This window comes from Dasypus novemcinctus, chromosome 20 (assembly GCF_030445035.2).
Source record: "Dasypus novemcinctus isolate mDasNov1 chromosome 20, mDasNov1.1.hap2, whole genome shotgun sequence".
Classification (NCBI taxonomy): domain Eukaryota; kingdom Metazoa; phylum Chordata; class Mammalia; order Cingulata; family Dasypodidae; genus Dasypus; species Dasypus novemcinctus.
The window spans coordinates 52,929,950-52,951,618 of NC_080692.1; the positions used below are offsets into that span (position 1 = coordinate 52,929,950).

Sequence of the window (21,669 nt, forward strand, 5' to 3'; positions counted from 1 at the left end):
TTCTGGAAGCACACGAACAGTCCAAGATACTGGCCTGTTTCAGTGACCGGAGTTTCCACCTATGAAACTTTTTTAATGGGCAATGAGTGCTTAAAACATGGGCAGCTGTTGCTAACAATATAACAATATTCTGAGGAAATTCTGTAGGAAGTTATCCTTAAAAACAATAAAATAATATATTTTTCAGGAATAGTGCCCACTAAAGCATACTCTGGCAAATGTAGTGAGGCATTTATATTTATATTCATTTGTTATTTCATACAGAAAAAGAAACTATGAACAAGGTCAGAAATAATAGTAGTCTGGTTAGTATTAGTCATACCTTTATGTAACAGATCACTGTAATAAGCTGTTCTGGGAAGCAGATGTGGCTCAAGCGATAAGGTCCCTGAGACCTCCTGGTAAAAAAGAAGAGTAAGCATGCCTGCGTGGTGAGCCAGTGCCTACGTGGTGAGTCAGTGCCCATGTGGTGAGCCAAGTGCCCACGTGGTGAGCCAGTGCCCACGTGGTGAGCCAGTGCCCACGTGGTGAGTCAGTGCCCACGTGGTGAGCCAGTGCCCATGTGGTGAGTCAGTGCCCATGTGGTGAGCCAGTGCCCACGTGGTGAGCCAGTGCCCACGTGGTGAGCCAGTGCCCATGTGGTGAGTCAGTGCCCACGTGGTGAGCCAGTGCCCATGTGGTGAGTCAGTGCCCACGTGGTGAGCCAGTGCCCACGTGGTGAGCCGAGTGCCCACGTGGTGAGCCAGTGCCCACATGGTGAGCCAGTGCCCATGTGGTGAGCCAGTGCCCACGTGGTGAGCCAAGTGCCCACGTGGTGAGCCAGTGCCCATGTGGTGAGCCAGTGCCCACGTGGTGAGCCAGTGCCCATGTGGTGAGTCAGTGCCCACGTGGTGAGCCAGTGCCCACGTGGTGAGCCGAGTGCCCACGTGGTGAGCCAGTGCCCACATGGTGAGCCAGTGCCCATGTGGTGAGCCAGTGCCCACGTGGTGAGCCAGTGCCCACGTGGTGAGCCAAGTGCCCACGTGGTGAGCCAGTGCCCATGTGGTGAGCCAGTGCCCATGTGGTGAGCCAGTGCCCACGTGGTGAGCCAAGTGCCCACGTGGTGAGCCAGTGCCCATGTGGTGAGCCAGTGCCCACGTGGTGAGCCAAGTGCCCACGTGGTGAGCCAGTGCCCATGTGGTGAGCCAGTGCCCACGTGGTGAGCCAGTGCCCATGCTGTGAGCCAGTGCCCATGTGGTGAGCCAGTGCCTACGTGGTGAGCCAGTGCCCACGTGGTGAGCCAAGTGCCCACGTGGTGAGCCAGTGCCCATGTGGTGAGCCAGTGCCCATGTGGTGAGCCAGTGCCCACGTGGTGAGCCAAGTGCCCACGTGGTGAGCCAGTGCCCATGTGGTGAGCCAGTGCCCACATGGTGAGCCAGTGCCCATGCTGTGAGCCAGTGCCCACATGGTGAGCCAGTGCCCACGTGGTGAGCCAGTGCCCACGTGGTGAGCCGAGTGCCCTCATGGTAAGCTAGTGCCCACACGGCAAGTCAGTGCCCATGTGGCAAGCCAAGTTCCCATGCAAGTGAGTCATGCAGCAAGATGAAAATGCAACAAAAGAGAGACTAAGGGGAGAGTCAAGGTGAAGCGCAGCAGAGACCAGGAACTGAGGTGATGCAGGTGACAGGGAACCTCTCTCCACATAAGAGGTCCCCAGGATTGAATCCCAGTGAATCCTAGAGGAGAAGAAAAGAAAGAAAAAAAAAAAAGAGAGACAGAAATAGGTCCAGAAGATCACATGGTGAATGGACACAGACAGCAAAAACAGCAGGGCACGCGGAGGGGGCAGTGAAGCTCTTGCTAGAGGTGCTGAAGCAGAGTGATTGAGAACGTGTGATCTAGAACTACCCAGCCCGGGTTCCATCCTGACTTGCCACCTACATAATCGTGAACTTTGAACCAATTACCTCATAACCGACCCACACCGCAGCCAGCCTGTCTGTAAAATGGGGCTAACAGCAGTAGCCAACTCAAAGAATTGTAATGTGGGTAAAGAGTTGAAAAGAGTTTTACGTTTCTGTAGTGCTTAGAACAGTCTTGGCACATTGTAAGAGTTAGTAAGTCTTCACTGAATAAATAATATTTGGGCTGGTAATTGAAAACGCCATATGAGGTTTGGAATCCAGGGAGTGGTGTATTTATGTGTGTGTAACCTTTGTGATGATTGGTCCATTATAAAATTATATTAACCATGTTTGTTTTCATGTGGAAATACATTGGCTCTATGAAGTTTGAAAAAACAAGATATAAAGGAAGCCTGGAAAGATACGCAAGATGTAAGAGCAGCGGTTTCCAGGCGGGGTGGGGATGGGAGTGGAACCTGCGCTGATAAGAGAAAGATGAGGGTGAAACAGTGACTCATTGAATTTACTTTTATAATTTCTTGGTCTGAAATCAATATCTCTTCATCCTAAATTATGCATATGATGAGATAAAGATGTATCTACATGTAGATGGTTTTTTCAAAGAGTTTCAAATGGCAAAGATACTGAAGAATATTCTAAAGGAATTCAGCACAGTTCTTTCTTATAAAGCACTTTTGTAAAACTGCTTCTTAATAAAGATGTGGAATAGCTCATTGTGGTTTGTAAAGTGCTTTCAGACATACTTTCTCATTGGTTTCTGACAACTCTAGAGGTGAATAGAAAAGCCATTATTTCTAACTAAACTGGCAGCCGAATACTTTTTTTTGGTGTAAGCCAACATGTAAAGTCAATTCCAAGACCAGAGCTGGGTCTTGTTGGTGGTGGTTTTTTAAAAAAAATTTTATTAGAGAAGTTGTAGTTTTACAGGCCAATCATGCATAAAATACAGGATTCCTATAAACCACCCTGTTATTAAAACCTTGCATTGTTGTGGAACATTTGTTAAAAATGATGACAGCGTATTTTTATAACTACTATTAACTGTAGTCTGTGGTTTGTGTAGTGTAGTTCCATGGATTTTTTAAAAGTTTCTGATTCATTACCATATATACAATGTAACAGCTCCCCTTTTAACCACATTGAGATATATATTCCAGTGCTATTAATTGCATTCACAATGTTGTACTACCATCACCACTATCCATAACCAAAATATTCCCATCACTCCAAATAGAAAGTGGCCATTCTAAGGGATGTGAAATGGTACCTCATTGTGGTTTTGATTTCCATATCCCCGATGTTTAATATGCTGCACATCTTTTCATTTGCTTACTGGCCCTTTGTATATCTTCTTTGGAGAGATGTTTATTCCAGTCTTCTGCCCATTTTTAAATTGTGCTATTTATCTTTTTGTTAAGTTGGAGGATTTCTTTATATATTCTGGATGTTAAACCTTTATCAGATATGTGGTTCCCAAATATATTTTCCCATTGTATAGGTTGTTGTTTTCTTACATCAGGGGTTCTTAACCAGGATTCCATGGGCCCACAGGGGATCCTTGGGAAGATTTCAGGGAATCTGGAGCTTGAATTGAAAAAAATCAACTCAATTAGATGTCCACCATGATACGTGTGTTGCCTTGTCAAATACTACACCACAGTTTAATGTTCTTATTCAAGAGTAACAAGTCTGCACAGTGACATGTCTTTAAAAAATAAAATTTAACTTTAACTTTCCTATATTTTTCATGTATTGGATTATTATTTAATGTGTTAAGAAAGAAACACATTGAGAGAGGGCTTAGATCCCATGGGGCAGATGGATGGAACTGTCTGCCTCCTGGCGTGTCCGTCATCATCGTTTCATTAGTTGTTCTGGTGGATCCAGTGAACTGGTGAGTAAGTGCTGCAACTCTGCTGAGATTCAGGACTCAACTAGCAGATGAACAGATCAAAGATTTAAGACTCTGGACATATATTTAACAAGTTTAGTGCCAATGATAGGTTCAAATAAAAGGGGCAGAGCACTTGTAAGTTTTAAGACCGGGAAGGGTGAGTCCTCCAACTTTGTTTTTCTTTTTCAAGATGGGTTTGGCTCAGCAGGGCTCCTTACCTTCCATATAAATATAATAATAGGCTTTTCCATTCCTGCAAAGAAGGTTGTTGGAATTTTGGTTGGGATTGTGTTGAATCTGTAGATAAATTTGGATAGAATTGACATCTTAACAGTTTTTAGTTTTCTAATCCATGAACATGGGATGCTCTTCCATTTATTTAGTTCTTCTTTGATTTCTTTTAGCAATGTTTTGTAGTTTTCTGAGCACAAGTCCTTTATATCCTTGGTTAGATTTATTCCTAAATATTTGATTCTTTTGGTTGCTATTGTGAGTAGAATTTTTTTCTTGATTTCTTCTTCAGATTATTCATTGCTTGTGTATAGAAACATTGCTGAGTCTTGTTTCCTGCCACTTTGCTGGATTCATTTATTAGCTCTAGAAGCTTTGTTGTGTGGATTTTTCAAGATTTTCTGTACATAAGATTATGTCATCTGCAAACAGTGAATAATTACTTCTTCTTTTCTAATTTATATGCCCTTTACTTTTTTTCTTGCCTAATTGCTCAGACTAGAACTTTCATACAATGTTAATAGCTGTGGTAACAGTGGGTATTCTTGTCTTGTTCCTGATCATAGGAGGAAAGTTTTCATTTTTTCACCATTTAGTAGGTTGTTAGCTTTGTGCTTTTTCATATATGCCTTTTATCATGTTGAGGAAGCTTCCTTCTATTCCTAGTGTTGTAAGTGTTTTTATCAGGAAGTGGTGCTGGATTCTGTCAAATGCCTTTTCTGCATCAATTTAGGGATGGTATGTCTTTCCCTTTATCCTGTTAATGTGGTGTATTCCATTAATTGATTTGCTGATGTTGACTCACCCTTGCATACCAGGGATAAATCACCACCTGGTTGTGGTGGGATTTAATCCTCGTAGATTCAGTCTGCTGGTATTTCGTTGAGGACAGACCTGTGTTTACTCTCAACCCCTCTCTTTATGAAACAGGTGCCTTTCTAAAGCTATTGCTGTTGACGCTGTTCCATTTATTGAAGAATTGGGGTAGCTATGGTTGCTCTTATATTAGTATTTGGGGTAAACACATTTCCTGGTATATAAATAAATGGTCCTAGCAACATAAGGAGCAGCTCCTTAAGTCAGCCCAGCCAGTCCCCTGTGAAAGCTTCAGGGACTGGTCAGTGTCCACCACGTACCCCTAAAGAAGAGCAAAAGCCTTAGTGAGTTGCCTTCAGCCCCAGGAGTTAACTTGGACCCTGAGTCAAATGGTAAATGATGTGATTCCCCCTTACGCTCACCCTTTCCTTCCTGCTGTACTCTCCTTGAATTCTATTATCTACAATTCTTTTTCCTTTCTTGTCCCCTAATTGTTTTCTTTCTTTATTCCTTTCAATTTTTAATTCCATTTAGAAATTACTTTAATGCATTGCATTACCTCTATTTTTTTAAAAAAATCCTTTCTCCTTTGTCATGCCTCTTCCCTTAATGAAAATCTATAGATAGTATGTTTCCATGGTAATGGAAACTACAATTACTGTAATCGATGATTTTTAGATTGTTTATGCTAGCTCTTGCATTAGATCATTCTTTAAAGAGAGGTCACAGTAAAGTCTGTGAAGTAGAGATGAAAGGATTTGCTGAAGACTGCCCTATTTTTGGAATATTTGTGACCCAGGCTTCAGCTTTATTGCATAATTGAAAATTCCACTTTTTTTAGTGTATTACCTAATTTCTCTTTTCTATGTAATTATTTCATTGCAGCAATTGTTTAATCAAGGCAGTATATATATTCAGAGTGATAAGAAAACTATTATATCTTCAGTCACTGTGGTGGTTTGCATTCTAAATTAGAAATGAGAGAGAGAGAGAAAAGCAAGCAAGTAAGCAAACAATAACCAGATTACTTTGGGAAGTGATCAATGGTTTTCTGATGTCAGGATGATTACAGAAAAGAGAAAAGATTCTGGTATTTTATATTTGCAGAAGCTCATTCTGAAACACATCAGTATACTCAGCTTACAATAATCAGGTCACGAAGTCACATTTTTGTTGATAAATAATAACTTGCAGCTCATTGAATAAACTTTAACGGATCATGCTACCTTGTGAAATGTAGTATCACAGTGACTGGAACTGCTCCATGCTGGATAAATGCCAGCACAATGCAGTACTTTGCTGAGACAGTGTGAAATAATTCATTTTGGGCTTAAGTCAAGCTGTGGCTAGGATTTGAAAAACAAATTTATTTTTATTAGCAGTAACCATACTGTTTAAAATCTTACACCCAGTCTCAAAAGACCACACCTTATATGACTACATTTTTATGAAATGTTCAGAATAGACAAGTCCATACCAAGGATAGATTACTGGGTGCCTCGGGCTGGGGGTTTGGGGAGAATGGGGAGTGGCTGTAAATGAATATGGGGATTCTTTGGGGGGGTGATGAAAAAGCCCTAATGGTCACAACTCTGATAATATATTAAAAGCCAGTGACTGTGTACCTTCAAAGAGTGATTTGCATGGTATGTGAGTTATCTCAATAAAGCTGATGCAAAACACACACAGAAAGCTTTCCTGTAAAATACATGTACTACAAGGGAATGTAGGAGCCGTGTGGCTCAGTGGTTGTGCGCCGGCTTCCTACTTATGAGGTCCCAGGTTCAATCCCCAGCCCGGGTGCCTCAAAAAAAAAGATGCAACGTAAATGTTTGTTAAGCAATTTTATTACTTACAATAATATGTCTTCTTTTAATGTTCTTTTACACAAAAGAAGACAAAACTATAAAACAGAGTAAAAGAAAATCAGTCATATTTATTGTGTGTCATTTATGTCCGTTGTTTACAATAAAGTGCATATTTTATGTTGCTATCAAGATCTTGCTTATGATGAATATTTGAAATGAGGCTTTGACATGTGAGCCGGTTGTGCGCAGGCTGCTCCTGGCTCCTAATGGAGCCTGAATCCCCTGGGACAGAAGCCTGCAGTTGAGCTCAGATGGTTAACCCTCTGCTCGCAGGTGCCCCGTCAGAGCAAGGTTTACGTACGCCTCGAAGAGAAAATGGCAGAGGTCAGAGGCGTCATGTATGTACCTTGAGCTCTCTCGTGTCCGGTCAGCTCCTCTTCCTGACTCACCTTTTAACATCTCCATCCTCGCCTCTGCTTGAAATCGTTACTCCCTTTTCAGACCTAACGGTCACTCTGCCTCCAGCAAGTTGAAGGATTCTGGGGTTGGGGCTCTGTGGTTTGCCCCATCCAGCGGTACAGATTCTTTACTCTTCCAACATCTCAGATTTGGTCTGTGGATTGTTTCAGATGCTCCTTTTAAAAGGCAGAGGCTTTGTGGTGAAATAAATTTAGCAAGCACTGTATAGCCTATCTCGCTCTCACCAAGTCTCAGTGCCCACCAGCGTCTTACAGACTATGAGAAGTCCAGCAGTCAAAAAGGGTTTACGTTTACTAAACTAATGCTTCCCACATTTGTTTTTGAGTGATGTACTCCACAGAGCCAGGCTAGTGTAGAACACGGCGTGGGAAACGCTGTCCTGAAGCAGAGTTCTTCCCTTTATTACTCTTTTCCAGCCATGCCATACTCTTTTTCTTTCTTTATGGCATAACTCTTTCCTGCTGAGCATGTTTGCTTTAAGCACGTCTCAAACCTGCCCTGTGTGTTTTTCCTCGCTCAGCCCAGGTGCGGAGCCCGGCTGCCGTGGGCGTGCTGGCTGTGGAGCTCTGGGCGCCTCTTGGTTGACCTCCTTTGTTGATGAGGAGGCCGCGCTACCCCGATGGGCCGCAGGGCCGCCATGCTGTGAACTGGAGGACGCCCTGGTGTGCACTTGCCTGCTGGCAGCCCGTTCACAGAGATGTGTCCCTCCACCTCCTTAGCTGGCCCCATTCTGAAGAGAGTGAGCACAGTAGGTCTACCAGCTGTAGCCCTCGTAAGGGATGAGTTTAGCATATCCCTTCCTTAGCACAAATCTCTTCCGAGGAACGAATACGCTAGACCATGTGCAACCAGGAAGGTAGAGTTTTGACTCTGGAGAGTTTTGAGGGGCTCCTGCTTTCTAGGGACCCTTTCTCTCAACCTGTGGACTCGGATGGGTGGATGGAGGACACCTGCCTGCGCAGTGTGTACACGGCGCTCTCCTGCTGTGGCTGGGTCACTCCTGCAAAGGCCTTGCTGGACATGGGGAGGCCGAGCCGTGGCACACAACTGCCGGGGGGGGGTGCCCCTTGGAGTCTGGGGGTACAGTGGGGAGCAATCCTGACAGGTCTAAGTTTGGGAAAACAGCCAATAGGCAGCAATGAATTAATCAATAGAGATAATTCAGGTCATTAAAATAGGGTCGTGTGATAGCCGTGACCAGGTGGCTACTTCAGACTGAACAGTCAGGGAAAGCTTCTCGCAGAGATGGCCGGTCAAGGTCTTAAGGAAAAGCCAGAGTGCCCTGAACAAGGAGAAGAAAATCCGGGAGGAGATGGTTGGTGCAGCAACTCCAGCTGCGGTCCTGAAGGCCGCAGGGGCCAGGAGGGGAGCAGAGGGGGCGGGCGGCCCCTGCGAGGGCGGGCAGGTCGGGGCAGGTCGGGGCAGGTGCAGGCCAGGCCCGGCGGCACGGCTGCCCCTGTGAGGTCGCTGGAATGGGCGGCCGGGTGAGGGGCACGTGCAGCGGGGGCCTGGCGCCTCGTCTGGGAGGTGAGTGGACAGAGCAGCCTGGAGCCTCGGCACTTAGGGGCAGAGAAGGATGGGTGAGCAAGAAGGGACGGCGCGGGAGCCGCGGGGGTGGAGGGTGGACATCTGCGAGCCACCAGAGGAAAGAAAGCGTTTCAAAGGGGAGCGAGTGGCAAGAGCTGCTCAAGAAATTAAGGAGGGGAAACCCAGCGCAGCCCGCATGCCGGGAGCCGCCGATGGCCTTGGCAAGGGCGTCTCCGCCTTCTCTGGAATTGGCCGAGGGTCCGAGAAGGGCAGGCCGTGGCCGTAAGGTGGAAAGAGGATCTTTATCTGAAGACAGGATTCGCCACCTCCATCTGCCTGCAGCAGAATGGAAGAGATTCATGGCCACAGGGTGGGCGCAGGAGCCGCGTTTCCTTGAGGGTTTTTTTAAAATGTCATTATTTCAAAGAAACAGGAGGCAGGATTCTCAGGGAGGGAAGGTAAGGCTGATTGTTGGGTGTCTTAAGAGGAAGCTAATATACTGTGAGCATCCGGATGAACCCTGGGCAGTGTTAGGCTATTCGAATTGGAAGATTGTGGCTTCTCTTTCCCCCTGCCTTCATGAGTCACTCCTACCAGGCACTATTCTAATCATGGGACGACACGCTGAGCTTAGCTCCCCTACAGAAAGGGAAACCGAGGCATGAAGCCAGCCGTCTGTGTGGGAGCAGGATGGGAACGCAGGGTGGGGTCCGGGGCCCGGGGCCCCAGCCACTGCGCTGCCCCTCCGAGGTGGGGGCTCCCATCGGCGCAGGCCCGCCTCTTCTCCGCTTCCCTCAGCGTGGCAGGCGTGGGGAAGGCAGGGTCGGGTTTACGGCCGAGAGGCGCGGGGAAGTCAGCGTGTCAGCAGGAGAGCGTGTGGTGGGCAGTGGGGCCAAAGCCGCAGGGCAGGGAGGAGCAGTCCAACTTACAGATGACCAGCACCCCAAAGTCAGGGACACGGCGGAAGGCCGGCGGGACTGGGGAAACCAGAGAAGCTTTGGAAGGCAAGGGGGTGCGTTATTGGTGAAGACACGAAGGGCCACGGGAGCGAGGGGCCACGTGGGCACCAGGTGGAGGAGGTGGCGCTGCCTGGCCTGCCCCAGGCCCCCCCCCCCACCCAGTGGAGCCCTCGTTCTGCTTCCCTACAGGTCAAACTCAACGCCTTGAGCCTCTGGAATCCCCGAGCAAAGTGCGCTCGCCCCAGGTGTGGAGAGCAGGGCGGCGCGTGGAATCCTGCTAAGTGTGCTCGTCCCAGGCGTGGAGAGCAGGGCAGCCCGTGGGATCCCGCTAGGTGCGCTCGTCCCAGGCGTGGAGGGCAGGGCGGCGCGTGGAATCCCCTAAGTGTGCTCAGCCCAGCCTGGAGAGCAGGGCAGCCCGTGGGATCCCGCTAGGTGCGCTCGTCCCAGGCGTGGAGGGCAGGGCAGTGCGTGGAATCCTGCTAAGTGTGCTCAGCCCAGCCTGGAGAGCAGGGCAGCCCGTGGGATCCCGCTAGGTGCGCTTGTCCCAGGCGTGGAGGGCAGGGCGGCGCATGGAATCCCCTAAGTGTGCTCAACCCAGCCTGGAGAGCAGGCGGAGCAGTCAGAGTCCAGGGCTTGCTTGGCTGAGCGTGGCCATGGACGGCATAAACTTTCCCTGACCCCTGAAGGGGACGCGGTCTTGGCTCCAGAGCAGAGATCTCCTGGGAGGGGGAGGAGAACTGTGACCCGTCCTCTCTCCAGCGGGGGTAGAACTTGGTTTTGGCCGATGAAGGACGAATGCATATTATCTTTGAACTGCCTGGACTCCCTGGAGAGCAGTACGGGCGGGCGAGGGGCTCCACGCGCCCCTGCAGGTGCGCCGCCTGGCCCGTGCAGCCCTCTCCCCCACCCCCAGGGGCTCCTGGTTGGCTCTCCAGAAGAGCACTGTAGTGATGGGTGGGCAGTAAGCGCTCTCTCCGATGGTTATCAAGTTTCTCTTCTCGTCACTCTCCTTCCATGCCTGCCTTCTTTGGAGAGACGCTCTTCCCGCTAAGCTGCCCCCACCCCATTCACGCCACCGCCAGTGTCAGCTGCTCTCACTCGCCCGTCCTGGCCATGTCCTCCGCAGCCTTCCCTGCCTGCTCTCGCCTTGGGCTGCTAAGCAGCTGCTTCTCTTGCGTTTGGTTTCTTGGTTTTTTTGGTCCTCTCTACTCGAGTGCACCCTTCCTACTCCTCAAGAGTTCTGATCACGAGGCTGCCTTGCCTGAAAGCCTTGAATGGCTCCCTTAGTTTAACATCGAATTTTCTGCAAAACCTGCCCCAGTTTACTTAGCTCCAGCTGCACAGCCTGCACCCCAGCCTCGTTGAGACCTCCAGGGCTTTCAGGCGCAGAAAATGATTTGGTTTCTTGCTACTGCCCCGTAAGCTGACAGGGCTAGACTAGAATTTGTTTTATTTTATGAAGGAACACCAAACTTAGATGTATGTTGAAAACAGTGCTCGTCTACATTTTTCTGAAGTTTCCTCTTTTTTCCTCTCTCTGTCTCTCAGTGCCCTGGCTTTGCTGGTACCCGAGGAAACACTCTAGGGTGTTTGCACTCTGCCCTCAACGCAGTTACGAGTCTGCTGTTGTTCTCAGGTTGACCTGGGCTGGGAACTTTGTCCCTTGGTCAACCTGCTCAGCCTTCCTCGTCCCTGCAAAGGAGGCGGCTCCTTCACAAAGCCGTCCTTGACCAGCCCTCTGAGTCCAGACTGTAACCGCACCTGCTCCACCCTGTCCTGGACAAGTACCTGTGTCCGCATCCCTCTCCCATGCTGTTTTTTTCATTCTGTGTCATGAAATACCCACAATTACCATGTACGCTATTATCATCACCATTTTACAGGTGAGAAAACTAAAGGATGTGTCTCCCACCTCAAAGGCTATTGTTAGGACCTAATATGGCAGTAAAAACAATTAACTTATAAAGGACTAAAGGCTGTATCGGTGGAAGACATTCTTTTTTTAATACATTACTCATTTTGTGGTAACAGGTGTTCGCATGCCCTGTGTCTCTTGCCAGTCGTGCAGGGATTTTATTATTACACAAAGACATCCTTTTAGTGATGATTAAATACTCTTTCAATGCTGCTGTGCTGAGGGGCACCGCCTGCGGTGAGGGCAGCCCCCACAAGTGCAGCAGGTTCATCTCTCGCCGGAGGGGCCCCAAGAGGAGCCCAGGGCTCTGGAGGCGAAGGGCTAACACTTTCCCAGGCTGTACCACCTTTGCCCCTTCCTTTCCTGCTTTACTTGTCTCACCCTCGTTATTCTTGATTGGAGTTTTTGATAGAGCTCAGCACCATCTTATCCCAGGAAGAAAATATTGTAGGAGATAAAGGTATGATGAGTGCTGTAAAAACAACGGTGTCAACAATTTCAATATTTTATGGAAGCCAGAAATGGTGCCCATAGAATTTGATCTTTGGCAGTGCAAAAAACAAAGGTTCTAACAAAATTAATCAGACGAGCTTTCTTCCTCTCTGGGGCTTATGTTTCATTGCAAGTGAGTTGCTTGACCAGTCTCCCCCCCGAAGCTCTTATTTTTCTTTCTCTTTTCCTTAATTAGCATCAGGGATTTTCACGAGCTATTTTATGAGTTGTTTACTGATCCTCATTAGCTTTACCATGATCTTAAATTTGTCGTGACATTTACTGTTTTACTGCACAAGATTTTATGGTTATTTTCCAGTGTATATGAGCCATGTTTCTGGTAATTACATTTTTTTACATTGAATGTATTTGTATTTTACAGAATCTCTTATATCAACATTTTTATTTTTTATTTTATGTAAATGACTAACATTCAATTTATTTAGGCTTCCTCATAAATTATTATACATACTGAATATGGAAAACTAAATTAATCTATCTCATTCAGTTAATAGACCTTTAAGAGATAGAAAAATGATATATTAAGATTTCTCATTCTAGTTAATAGATCTCTGAAGAGACAGAAAATGATATTATATTAAGATTTCATATTAGTGAAATATTGTAATTTGGCTTCATAGCCATATTAAGGGAAATCTATTTTTCATTCTGTTGAGCACACATACTCAAAGTGTTGTCCGAAGAGCAAGGAATAAAGTAAAATTCCTGCCTCCAAGTACCTTCTCAATATACTGAAGAAGAATTATAGCCAGTTTAGCCATTTCAGAGATGTGGTTATATTTCAGTTCAAAATGTGCTGTTCTTCCTCTCTCCCTCCCTGTCATGCAATAATATTCTTTTTGGTTTTGTTTGGCCATTTATTCTGTTTCATTAATTATTATGTAGTTATCAAGACCCAAAATGTGCCAGGTATTGGGGACACAGGAATGCACAAGACAAAAACAGTCCATTATGTTCAGATATGAGAGGGAATGTAATAAATGTAAAAAAGTAACTGAATAATTTCAAGTAAGAATTAGTGCTATTCACTGAACAGTTGTTTTCTGAGTACCCACGCTGTGTCAAATACTGACCTAAAAGGTAGATCATGTACGGGCTCTTCCCCTGGAGTAGAGAAGACACTCTGAAATCGAGTGATGACAGCACAGCTCTGCGGTGAAACCGAGGGTGGCCGAGCGTGCACCTGGGTGGCCCATGCCCTGCGTGGCCCGCCCAGCACACGACCCCGAGGTGAGCGATGACCGCAGACAGCAGGAGACAGAGCTTCTCTCGGGAGCCGTCACAAACGAGCAAACTAACCCAGGGGGTCAGTGACAGGATGGGGTGGGGCAGCCCCAGACACGAGCTCCACCCACAGACAGTGGGCAGGGCGAGGGCGTCCTCCGTCCCTTGTAGAAAACGTGTCACAACAACGCGGGGGCGATGGACGGGACTCCTGTGCGGTGAGCACGGCTGATGTGAACTCACAATTTTGCAGATGAAAATAAAAATTTTTTTAAAGGCAGCAAATAGGGGAGCGGCTGAAGCTCCGTGGCTGAGCACCTGCTTCCCATGGACGAGGTCCTGGGTTCAGTCCCTGGTACCTCCTAAAAAATAAGAAAAAAGGAAGCAAACACATTCAGAACAGAAAAGTGAATCCTGCAAGGTGACGCCTCAGCAGGGGGGTGGCACTGCCTTGGACGAGTTGCCCAGGGAGTTCTGAGGAAGGACGCTGGCGCTGGCACCTGGTGACAAGGGGGAGCCGGATTTCTGCGCTGACCTTCCGCTGGGGAGCCTCTGCCTAGGATTCGGGAAGTCTGTAGACTTGAGTGGGAAAAATAATCGCGTCTTTGTTTTCACTAAGCTCTGGCTGGAATTTAGCATTTTCTTCTCTTTAAACGGAGGCGAACCTCAGTGGCATTAGCAGCACCTGTGCAGGTATTTCCACCTCACAGCTCGCCCGCTGGCATCTTGACCATCCCCAGGGCTGTGGGCTCGGGTCTTAGACGCGCCGCACATCTGACTGCCTGTTGTCTCCCTGCGCCTGAGGCCCCGTACCAGCACAGATCCCCTCAAGGCGCAGACTCAGAAGCCACCACCGCCCGCGGGCTGGCAGCTTGGGCTGGGTTGGCAGTTGGGTGGCCGCGGTCCCTGCCTGTGCTGGCCTCTCGGGCGCCCGCCGGGGGCTGACGTGGCACACACCGTGGCCGTGTCCATGAGCAGGAGGAGCCGAGGCCGCCCGAGGCAGGTCAGGGCCGAGCCGGGAGGACCCTGCACAGGTGCAGCCAGGGGGCCTGGGGGCGCCACCGGGACAGTGCACCTTGGAGTGCTTCGGTGCTTAATCTTAGCGCCACTGGCTTCCTCGGAATCCTGGCTTTCCTTCGTGCACTTTCGAGCATTATTCGGAGCAGCTCCTGGCTTTGCTGGACTGTGAGGGAGGCCAATCGTGCGGCCCACCTGGGAGGTTGAAACGCGCCGACGGGCTTGCACAGCACGGGGAGGGGGTGCCCACGTAACCCGCGCCCCACGGTTTTGGCTGCTGCTGACTCTGATTATTCTGCCTGACTCAGTTTCTTTGCTGGTAAAGGAAGCTTGCATGGCAGCTTTCCAGGCTGGGAAGCCTCATTCCGGCAGGATTTGGGCCAAGTTCAAGTCCATACATCCTGTTGTGCTTACGTGAGCTCCTGGAGAGACAAGCGGCAAAACCCACTTTTCCTTAGTTTTTAGGACAGTCCTAGAAGGTTCTTTCACGTTTCCAAACTGAAACTTCAGAACACTTCTGGGTTGTCGCTTGTGGCCTATAGTGGGCGAATCCCTTAAGAGGTGAAGCTTCAAAGCGGGGGAAAAAGCCGTGCGAGTTATTACGGTGTTTTAGGTCATCAGTTTATTGTCGTTAGGGCCCAGGAGGAAAGCCGGGCACCTGGAGGCTGTCAGCCCCCTGTGGGCATGTGACGTCCCGCTCAGCGGGTGGGCTCAGCCTCGGAGCCCTCGATTGTCCAGCCTCGGGATTGGTGGCGCGGTCAGGGATCCCGCGGTCTCAGGAAGTCTGGCCAGCTCCCGGGCGCGCCGTATCCTCTGCCTAGAGTAACTGCAGAGGTTTCAGTGACAGCACACAGCAGAGCGTGACTCTGATGCCACAGGGCCTTCTCCCTGTGCACGTCAGGATTTGTACTCATCTTACCCCCAAGTCAGGCATCCGCAGGCGTTCTCAGCCTCTGTTCTTGCCCGACCGCCCTTCTCGACCGTCCCCTCCGGGTTCTGAGCAACAGCTGCTCCTGGGGACAGCAGACTCTGACCAGAAAGACTTGTATGAGCCAGAACCAAATCAATGAGTTAGGGAGCTTATGCTTCCCTGTTTTTTACATGGAAGATTATGGGTTTGTAATTGGCTGTTTCTAAGCATAAGCAGAACCAGGGGAGAGCTATACTTTTGGAATTAGCCAGTAGGAAAAGTCACCAGGTTTCCGCAGTGGTGAGGAGAAAACCCAGAGCCCATGGAGTTATTTGAGGTTAGAATCTGTAGGAGGTGAAGCAAGGTAGGGGGCATTTTGAAAGACAGGGGAAATTGTGGATTATTTTAAGAGTTATCTTCATCATCTGTAGGAATCTGTTAAGATGGGTCTGCTGCTCCAGATGTCACTTCCCCTTTCGTCACTATAGATGAGTTTTGCATGCTTTTGAACTTGACGCATATGGAGGCTTTTGCACCCAGCTTCCTTCCCTCAGCATGTTAGTGAGAGGCGTTTGTATTGCAAACAGCAGGAGTTCATTCATTGTCAATCCCATGATATTACATCTAGGCTCAGCCAATTATGGCCTGTGGGCCACATATCCCGTCCCCCAGGGGATAGCCAAGTATTACACAAGAAAAAGGAAGCTCTCTGGTTTGACAGTACTTTTCCTTCACATAGCTCTTATCTGAATAAGAAACTAGTTCATTGAATCTTAAATTTAAAAAACGGAACTTGTATAATCCCTCTTTCTGTGATTATGGATATTTTACATGTATAAATTGATATATGTATATATACACATATGTGATAGGCAGTTGTATATTTTCAGCTAAAATATAGCTTATACAAGTTTAGGAAGAGAGATTGTTTTACTTACTTGCTTTATTTATATCCTGCATTTTTGCACAAAAGACCTGGTAATACATGTTTCTGGAAAAAAAATCAAATATCCAGAAGGATATAATATTCAAAGCTGGAGGGCCCTCTCCTTATCCCTATGGCTTGCTCAGTCCCTCCCCTCAGAAACAACTCTAGTGGCAATTTTTTAGTATTCTTGCAAATATTTTACGACATGCAATTGTGTATATCCGTGTGTTTACATTTGTGTTCCCTCTTTATTTTTAACATATATGGGATCCTGACATGAATGTAAAATCTGCAAGTTCCCTTTTACATTTAATAATGCACTGTGGATATCTTTCCACTTTGGTATGTAAAGCCCCTCCCCATTCTTATTTTTTTCTTATTCTTTTAAATAATATTATAATGCTCAATTCATTGGGATGTATGAAAACTCACTCATTCCCCTAAGAGCTAGCATTTAGAGCGTTTCCAGTTCTTTGTGTCAGTATACATAGATGTTCTTATTTTAGTTTACGCCTTTGAGAGTATCTTTAAGAACAATTTTTAGAAATAGAATTACTGGTACATGTACATGTGTTTTTAAATTTTTGACTGAAATCACTAAATTGCCATTCATAAAATTTCGAATTATAGTCCATGAAGTGTTTTTATAATTTTTATTTTTTTAACCACCAAGCTTCTATCTACAATTCATTAAATCTAGAATAAGATTTAACGTGTCAATTGTTTGTTCTATGGCTTCAGAACAATGAGATGGTGGAGCTACAGAGAATGCGGATGAAGGATGAGATTCGAGAATATAAATTCCGGGAAGCCCGCCTCCTCCAGGACTACACGGAGCTGGAAGAAGAAAATATCACGTTGCAGAAGCTGGTGTCCACGTTAAAGCAGAACCAGGTAAGGGAAGGAGCTTGCCTGCGGCACCCTCCAGGTGGATTGCATTTTATGGCTGCTGCAGTTAAAACTTATTTTCATATCTCGGGAGGGAATTTGTCAAATTTTGCTGTAACTCCTTAATCTTCTCCCTGAAAAATGGATGTGAAATTTCCCAGCCCTCCTGTTTCAGTTAATATTTAGAAGGAAAAACTATACGTCTAAATAACATAGTTTGTAATAAAATTTTAAGACTTTCAGTTTTTACTTTAGTTCGGCATTAATTTCAGGAATGAGTAAAATGTGTTGTAACAGATTTGATGCTTTCTAGTTAAAACCGGCGGCCTATTGGCGCTGTGCTGGGGTTAGAGCAGCACTGGGTACACCTGGACGCCAGAGCAGGTGTAGCTTTGGCTTCCCTCCCACGTCGACAGCTGGGTCCAAAACCAGTGTCGGTGTGGGTGGATGCACGGGTTGCAAGTGGGGGAAGGAAAAGTTGGGAAGACGAGATTTGATTTCTGCTCACCGCCAGCCCCCACCAGCTTTGCAGTGTGGGGGACAGGACGTCCACTAAGGAGGGTAGACGATGGTTTCTTACGTTGCTCGGGGTCCCAGGGTGCGCCCAGCACGCCCCCAGCTTCGGCCCTCGCGCCTTCCCTTTTGCGCTGGGTCCCTGAGGCCTGGCCGCCCTGAGCATCCCACCCTTGAATGACTGGAGGTCACTAGAGCTCCCAGTGGGAAAAACTCAACTAGGAGAATGTTTGCTTTTTTTAAAAAGACCTCCTTAAAACCTTGTTAAGATAAGTTTTGGGGTTTTGGGGCGTGGTTTTGTTTTTGTTTCTTTTTTGCTCTTGGTGAAGAATGTGGATGACTTGAAACAAATTTACTTGATGTGTAAATACGTAAAATGTCTTTATTTCCAGATTCACATAAATCACATAAATCCTCCCTGCTCTTTCAGGCTAAGCCCAAACAGCCTGGGTAGAGGCTTCGGCGACTGCGTGGGGGCCGGCCCGAGGCGGGGTTGGGCGCCCCTGCCAGCCTGCGGGCATCCCGCGGGCATCCGTCGACCCACGGCGGCTGCGTGGGGCTTTGTGCCCCAGTCTAGCTCATCACCAGGCGCGTCCCCGTTCCATCGGCCGTTGAGACATAGAAAACAAATGGTTAATTCGGCTGTTTTATTATTTTTTAATGAAAACGTTTCTACAGCTCTGTCATTTTATTGCCTAGATGCCATCTGATAAGTTTCCCATTTAAGTGTCTGATGGGTCACTCTGAAATCCTTTCCAGGCAAAGCCATCAGGTGTAACTCCCGATGGGTGGGTGCAGTGTAGAGCCCAGGGCCCTGCTGGTGAGGAGGTGCGGTTCCCCTCTGCCGGCCTGTACAGGGGCTGTCAAAACCCTCGCCAGTGGAGCCCACGCGCGGTGGGGAAGCTGCGGGGTGCTGGCAGGCGGTCCCCAGCCTCTGATGCTGCTTTGCCTGAAGTTTCCTGCACACAGCAAACTCTCCGGGCTGCTCCCTCTGAAGAGCTAATGCCATGGCCATGGGCTCGGTTCAGAGAACTCGCGTTTTCCCTTCTGAAGTTGCTTGAGCTTCTACTTACAAGTTACTTGACGAATAACTGTTGTTCAGGAGCTACCTAGCCCTGCCGAGGCAGAGTGAGCAGGAAGGCAGGTCAGGCCAGAGGGGAGCCCGCTCATCCCGGGGCCCGTGTGACGAGAGCGTGCTCGAGCGGGCTCTCATTCGATTCTAATTCAAAGGAACACTACTGTGCCAGCAATAGATAGCATATACTTTGTTCATGGATAATGTGTAAGTTTTCTTCCAAATTCTACCCTTAACCACAAAAATTTTCCTTTCTTTCTCATCTTACTCTCAAGTGTATTTTATTGAGATTGTGTTCTTATGTTCTTATTGTGACCTTTTAACAAATTTATCTCTGGGTATAAAAATGTCCTTGTTATTAGTGATGAAATAAATAAACAATAGTTCTGATAAATATTTTCTTGAGCTGTGAATACTCTGAATAAATTATTACAAAAATATTCCTGATTTATTAAGCAAACAGTGCCCCCTTTTGACCATAAAAGAAATCCTAATATAGTAGATAATCTTACTCAATTCCACTAATACAGGATTTTTTTTTAACTTTACTTTTAGAGACGTTTTAAATTTACATTTACAGAAAAATTACAGTACAGTACAGTACTGACAGTACAGGGAATACCTGCCCCTCCCCCACACCCCTGTTGTTGCCATCTTAGATTGGCTGATACATTTGTTGCAGCTGATGAACCACTGCTGAAGCCTTGCTGCTAACCAGGGTTTATAGTCTACATTTTGGTTTCCACTTTGTGCTATTCGGTTCCACAGGCCTTGACAAGTGAGCACTGTCACGTGTCCATCACTGCAGAATTATCAGAAGGACCTCACTGCCCCAGGATGCCCTGTCCAGCCAATCACTCCCCCTCCCTTCTGAACCGCTGCCAGCCCGTCTTTATATATCAATGTTACGAGTTCTTCCGACAACACGCAACAACATCCATGGTAAAAACTAATCTACTTTGGTCCGTGGCTGGACCCCCTCCTCTTGTTTGTTCATTCCTCAATCCGGAGGCACCCAGACAACATCCACTCTGACGGCCCCAGGCTGAGAGGCCATCCAGACATCACAGGACAGATGGAGGGGGTTATCCTATCCACAGCTGCAAACACTCCCATTTTTTGGGATGGAACCTGATCGTCATCATTGGCTTGTTGGTTGTCCAGGGCAAGTCCAAAGAATAGGACAGTAGGAATTGTTCGCTACTCTGCTGGGATTCAGAGCTCAACTGGCCACTGAACAGAACAAAGATTTAAATCGCTGTGAGATATATTTAACTCGTACATTGAAAATTATAGGTTTAAATAAAAGGAGTCTAAGAATCATGTTTAGGGGAATTATAACTGAGTGTAACTATGTTATGCTGAGGAAATATGTTTTCATATTTTACCAGATAGGGCCCACTGAAAGGATGTTGATTTCATGGGTCATGTGCCTTGCCTCTGTTGTCCAGCTGTCCCAAGAGTCCGTGAGAGTCCTTTAGTTTGAGGCTTTGTTCGCAGTGGCAGTTAGTGAAATCTACTTGAGACCTGTATAAGCATAACCTCTAGAATGACCTCCTGACTCACTTTAAAATCTCTTAGCCATAAAAACGCTTTTTTATTTAATGTCTCTCCCTTTTGGTTAAGGTCTTTTTCCAATTGCATCACTGATTAATCCTTGCTAATAATCCCTCAGTGCCAGGGAGGCTCATTCCCAGGAGTCATGTCCCACAATGGGGGAGGGGTGGTAGTGAGTTTATTTGTTGAGTTTGGCTTAGAGAGAGGCCACATTTCAGTAACAGGGAGGTTTTCATTTTTACAGGAATAAGATTCATATGTGCAAGCATTAGGATCGGGGACTTGGCATATAGGCCTATTTTCTTTCCTTAGGCACAGCTTCTATAGTCCAGAGATTTTTGCCATTTAGAAAGTAGCAGGGCTTCCCCAGGATGGAAATTTAATATTTTGTTTGCTGCTCTGTGGGTCTCTATCTATTGAGGAAACATACCGCTAACAACACAATCATATTTATATCTCATAGAAGTATGTTTTAGGAACATTTTTCTCCATATATTACCTCACCAGCAACACCCTGTGCTATGACGTAATTCTGTTATAGATCCTGAAAGAGCTGTCTTATGACTGTAGAACTGAATTTTATTTACTAATAACATTGAATCAGGTATGAGTATGAGCTGGAAAAGTGATTTCCAGAACTCTGTTACTTGTGTGTGATATATATTTTTTTTCCCCAAAAGACACCATCCTGTCTTACCTTATGGCTGTGCTGTATTGCTTTTTATGATTTGTTTTGTAGACTAATGTTACTTTATAAATATTTATTTGGTCCACTAGAGTATCTAATGGCAGATTTATAAGACCCAAATTTTAGTTTTATGAATCTTCTTTGTCCTGTCTGATTCAGGTTGAATACGAAGGCCTAAAGCATGAGATCAAGCGGTTTGAGGAAGATACGGTGCTGTTGAACAGCCAGCTGGAAGACGCCATCCGGCTGAAGGAGATTGCGGAGCACCAGCTGGAGGAGGCCCTCGAGACCCTGAAGAACGAGAGGGAGCAGAAGAACTGCCTGCGGAAGGAGCTCGCCCAGTACCTCAGCCTCAGCGACAACCACCTCAGCATCTCCGTGGAGGGAATCAAGTTCGCCGAGGACGGGAGCGAACCCAACAACGACGACAAAATGAACGGGCACATCCACGGGCCTCTCGTGAAACTGAACGGAGACTATCGGACTCCCCCCTTAAGGAAAGGAGAGGCCCTGCACCCCGTGTCCGACCTGTTCAGCGAGCTCAACATCTCGGAAATACAGAAGCTGAAGCAGCAGCTCATGCAGGTGAGGGGTCTGGGGAGGCTCTCAGGGTGACCTTGTGGACCGACTGTTGCTCGTTGTGGGAAGTTCTTATTCGCATGTTTCTCCAGATTGTTTTTTAAAATATTGCTATCAATCTTGAAAGTCCCACATTTTAGAAAGACGTTGCAAAAGGGTCCTCAGGAGAAATTTCTCATTTGCATCATTTTAAGAAATGAGTTTCTGATAAGCTGGAGGTTGATGCTTACAGGAGCAAAGATT

General features: G+C 47.0%; 1 protein-coding gene across 6 annotated transcripts in view; it reads left to right on the forward strand.

The window, feature by feature from the left end:
* BICD1 (BICD cargo adaptor 1) overlaps positions 1-21,669 on the forward strand; it is a 228,964-nt gene that overhangs the window by 135,902 nt on the left and 71,393 nt on the right. For all 6 annotated transcript variants that reach the window (XM_058283023.2, XM_058283022.1, XM_058283024.1 and 3 more), the window contains exons 3-4: positions 16,868-17,020; positions 21,007-21,432. In XM_058283023.2, the coding sequence (XP_058139006.1) occupies positions 16,868-17,020; positions 21,007-21,432 (579 nt within the window). The remainder of the gene's footprint in view (positions 1-16,867; positions 17,021-21,006; positions 21,433-21,669) is intronic.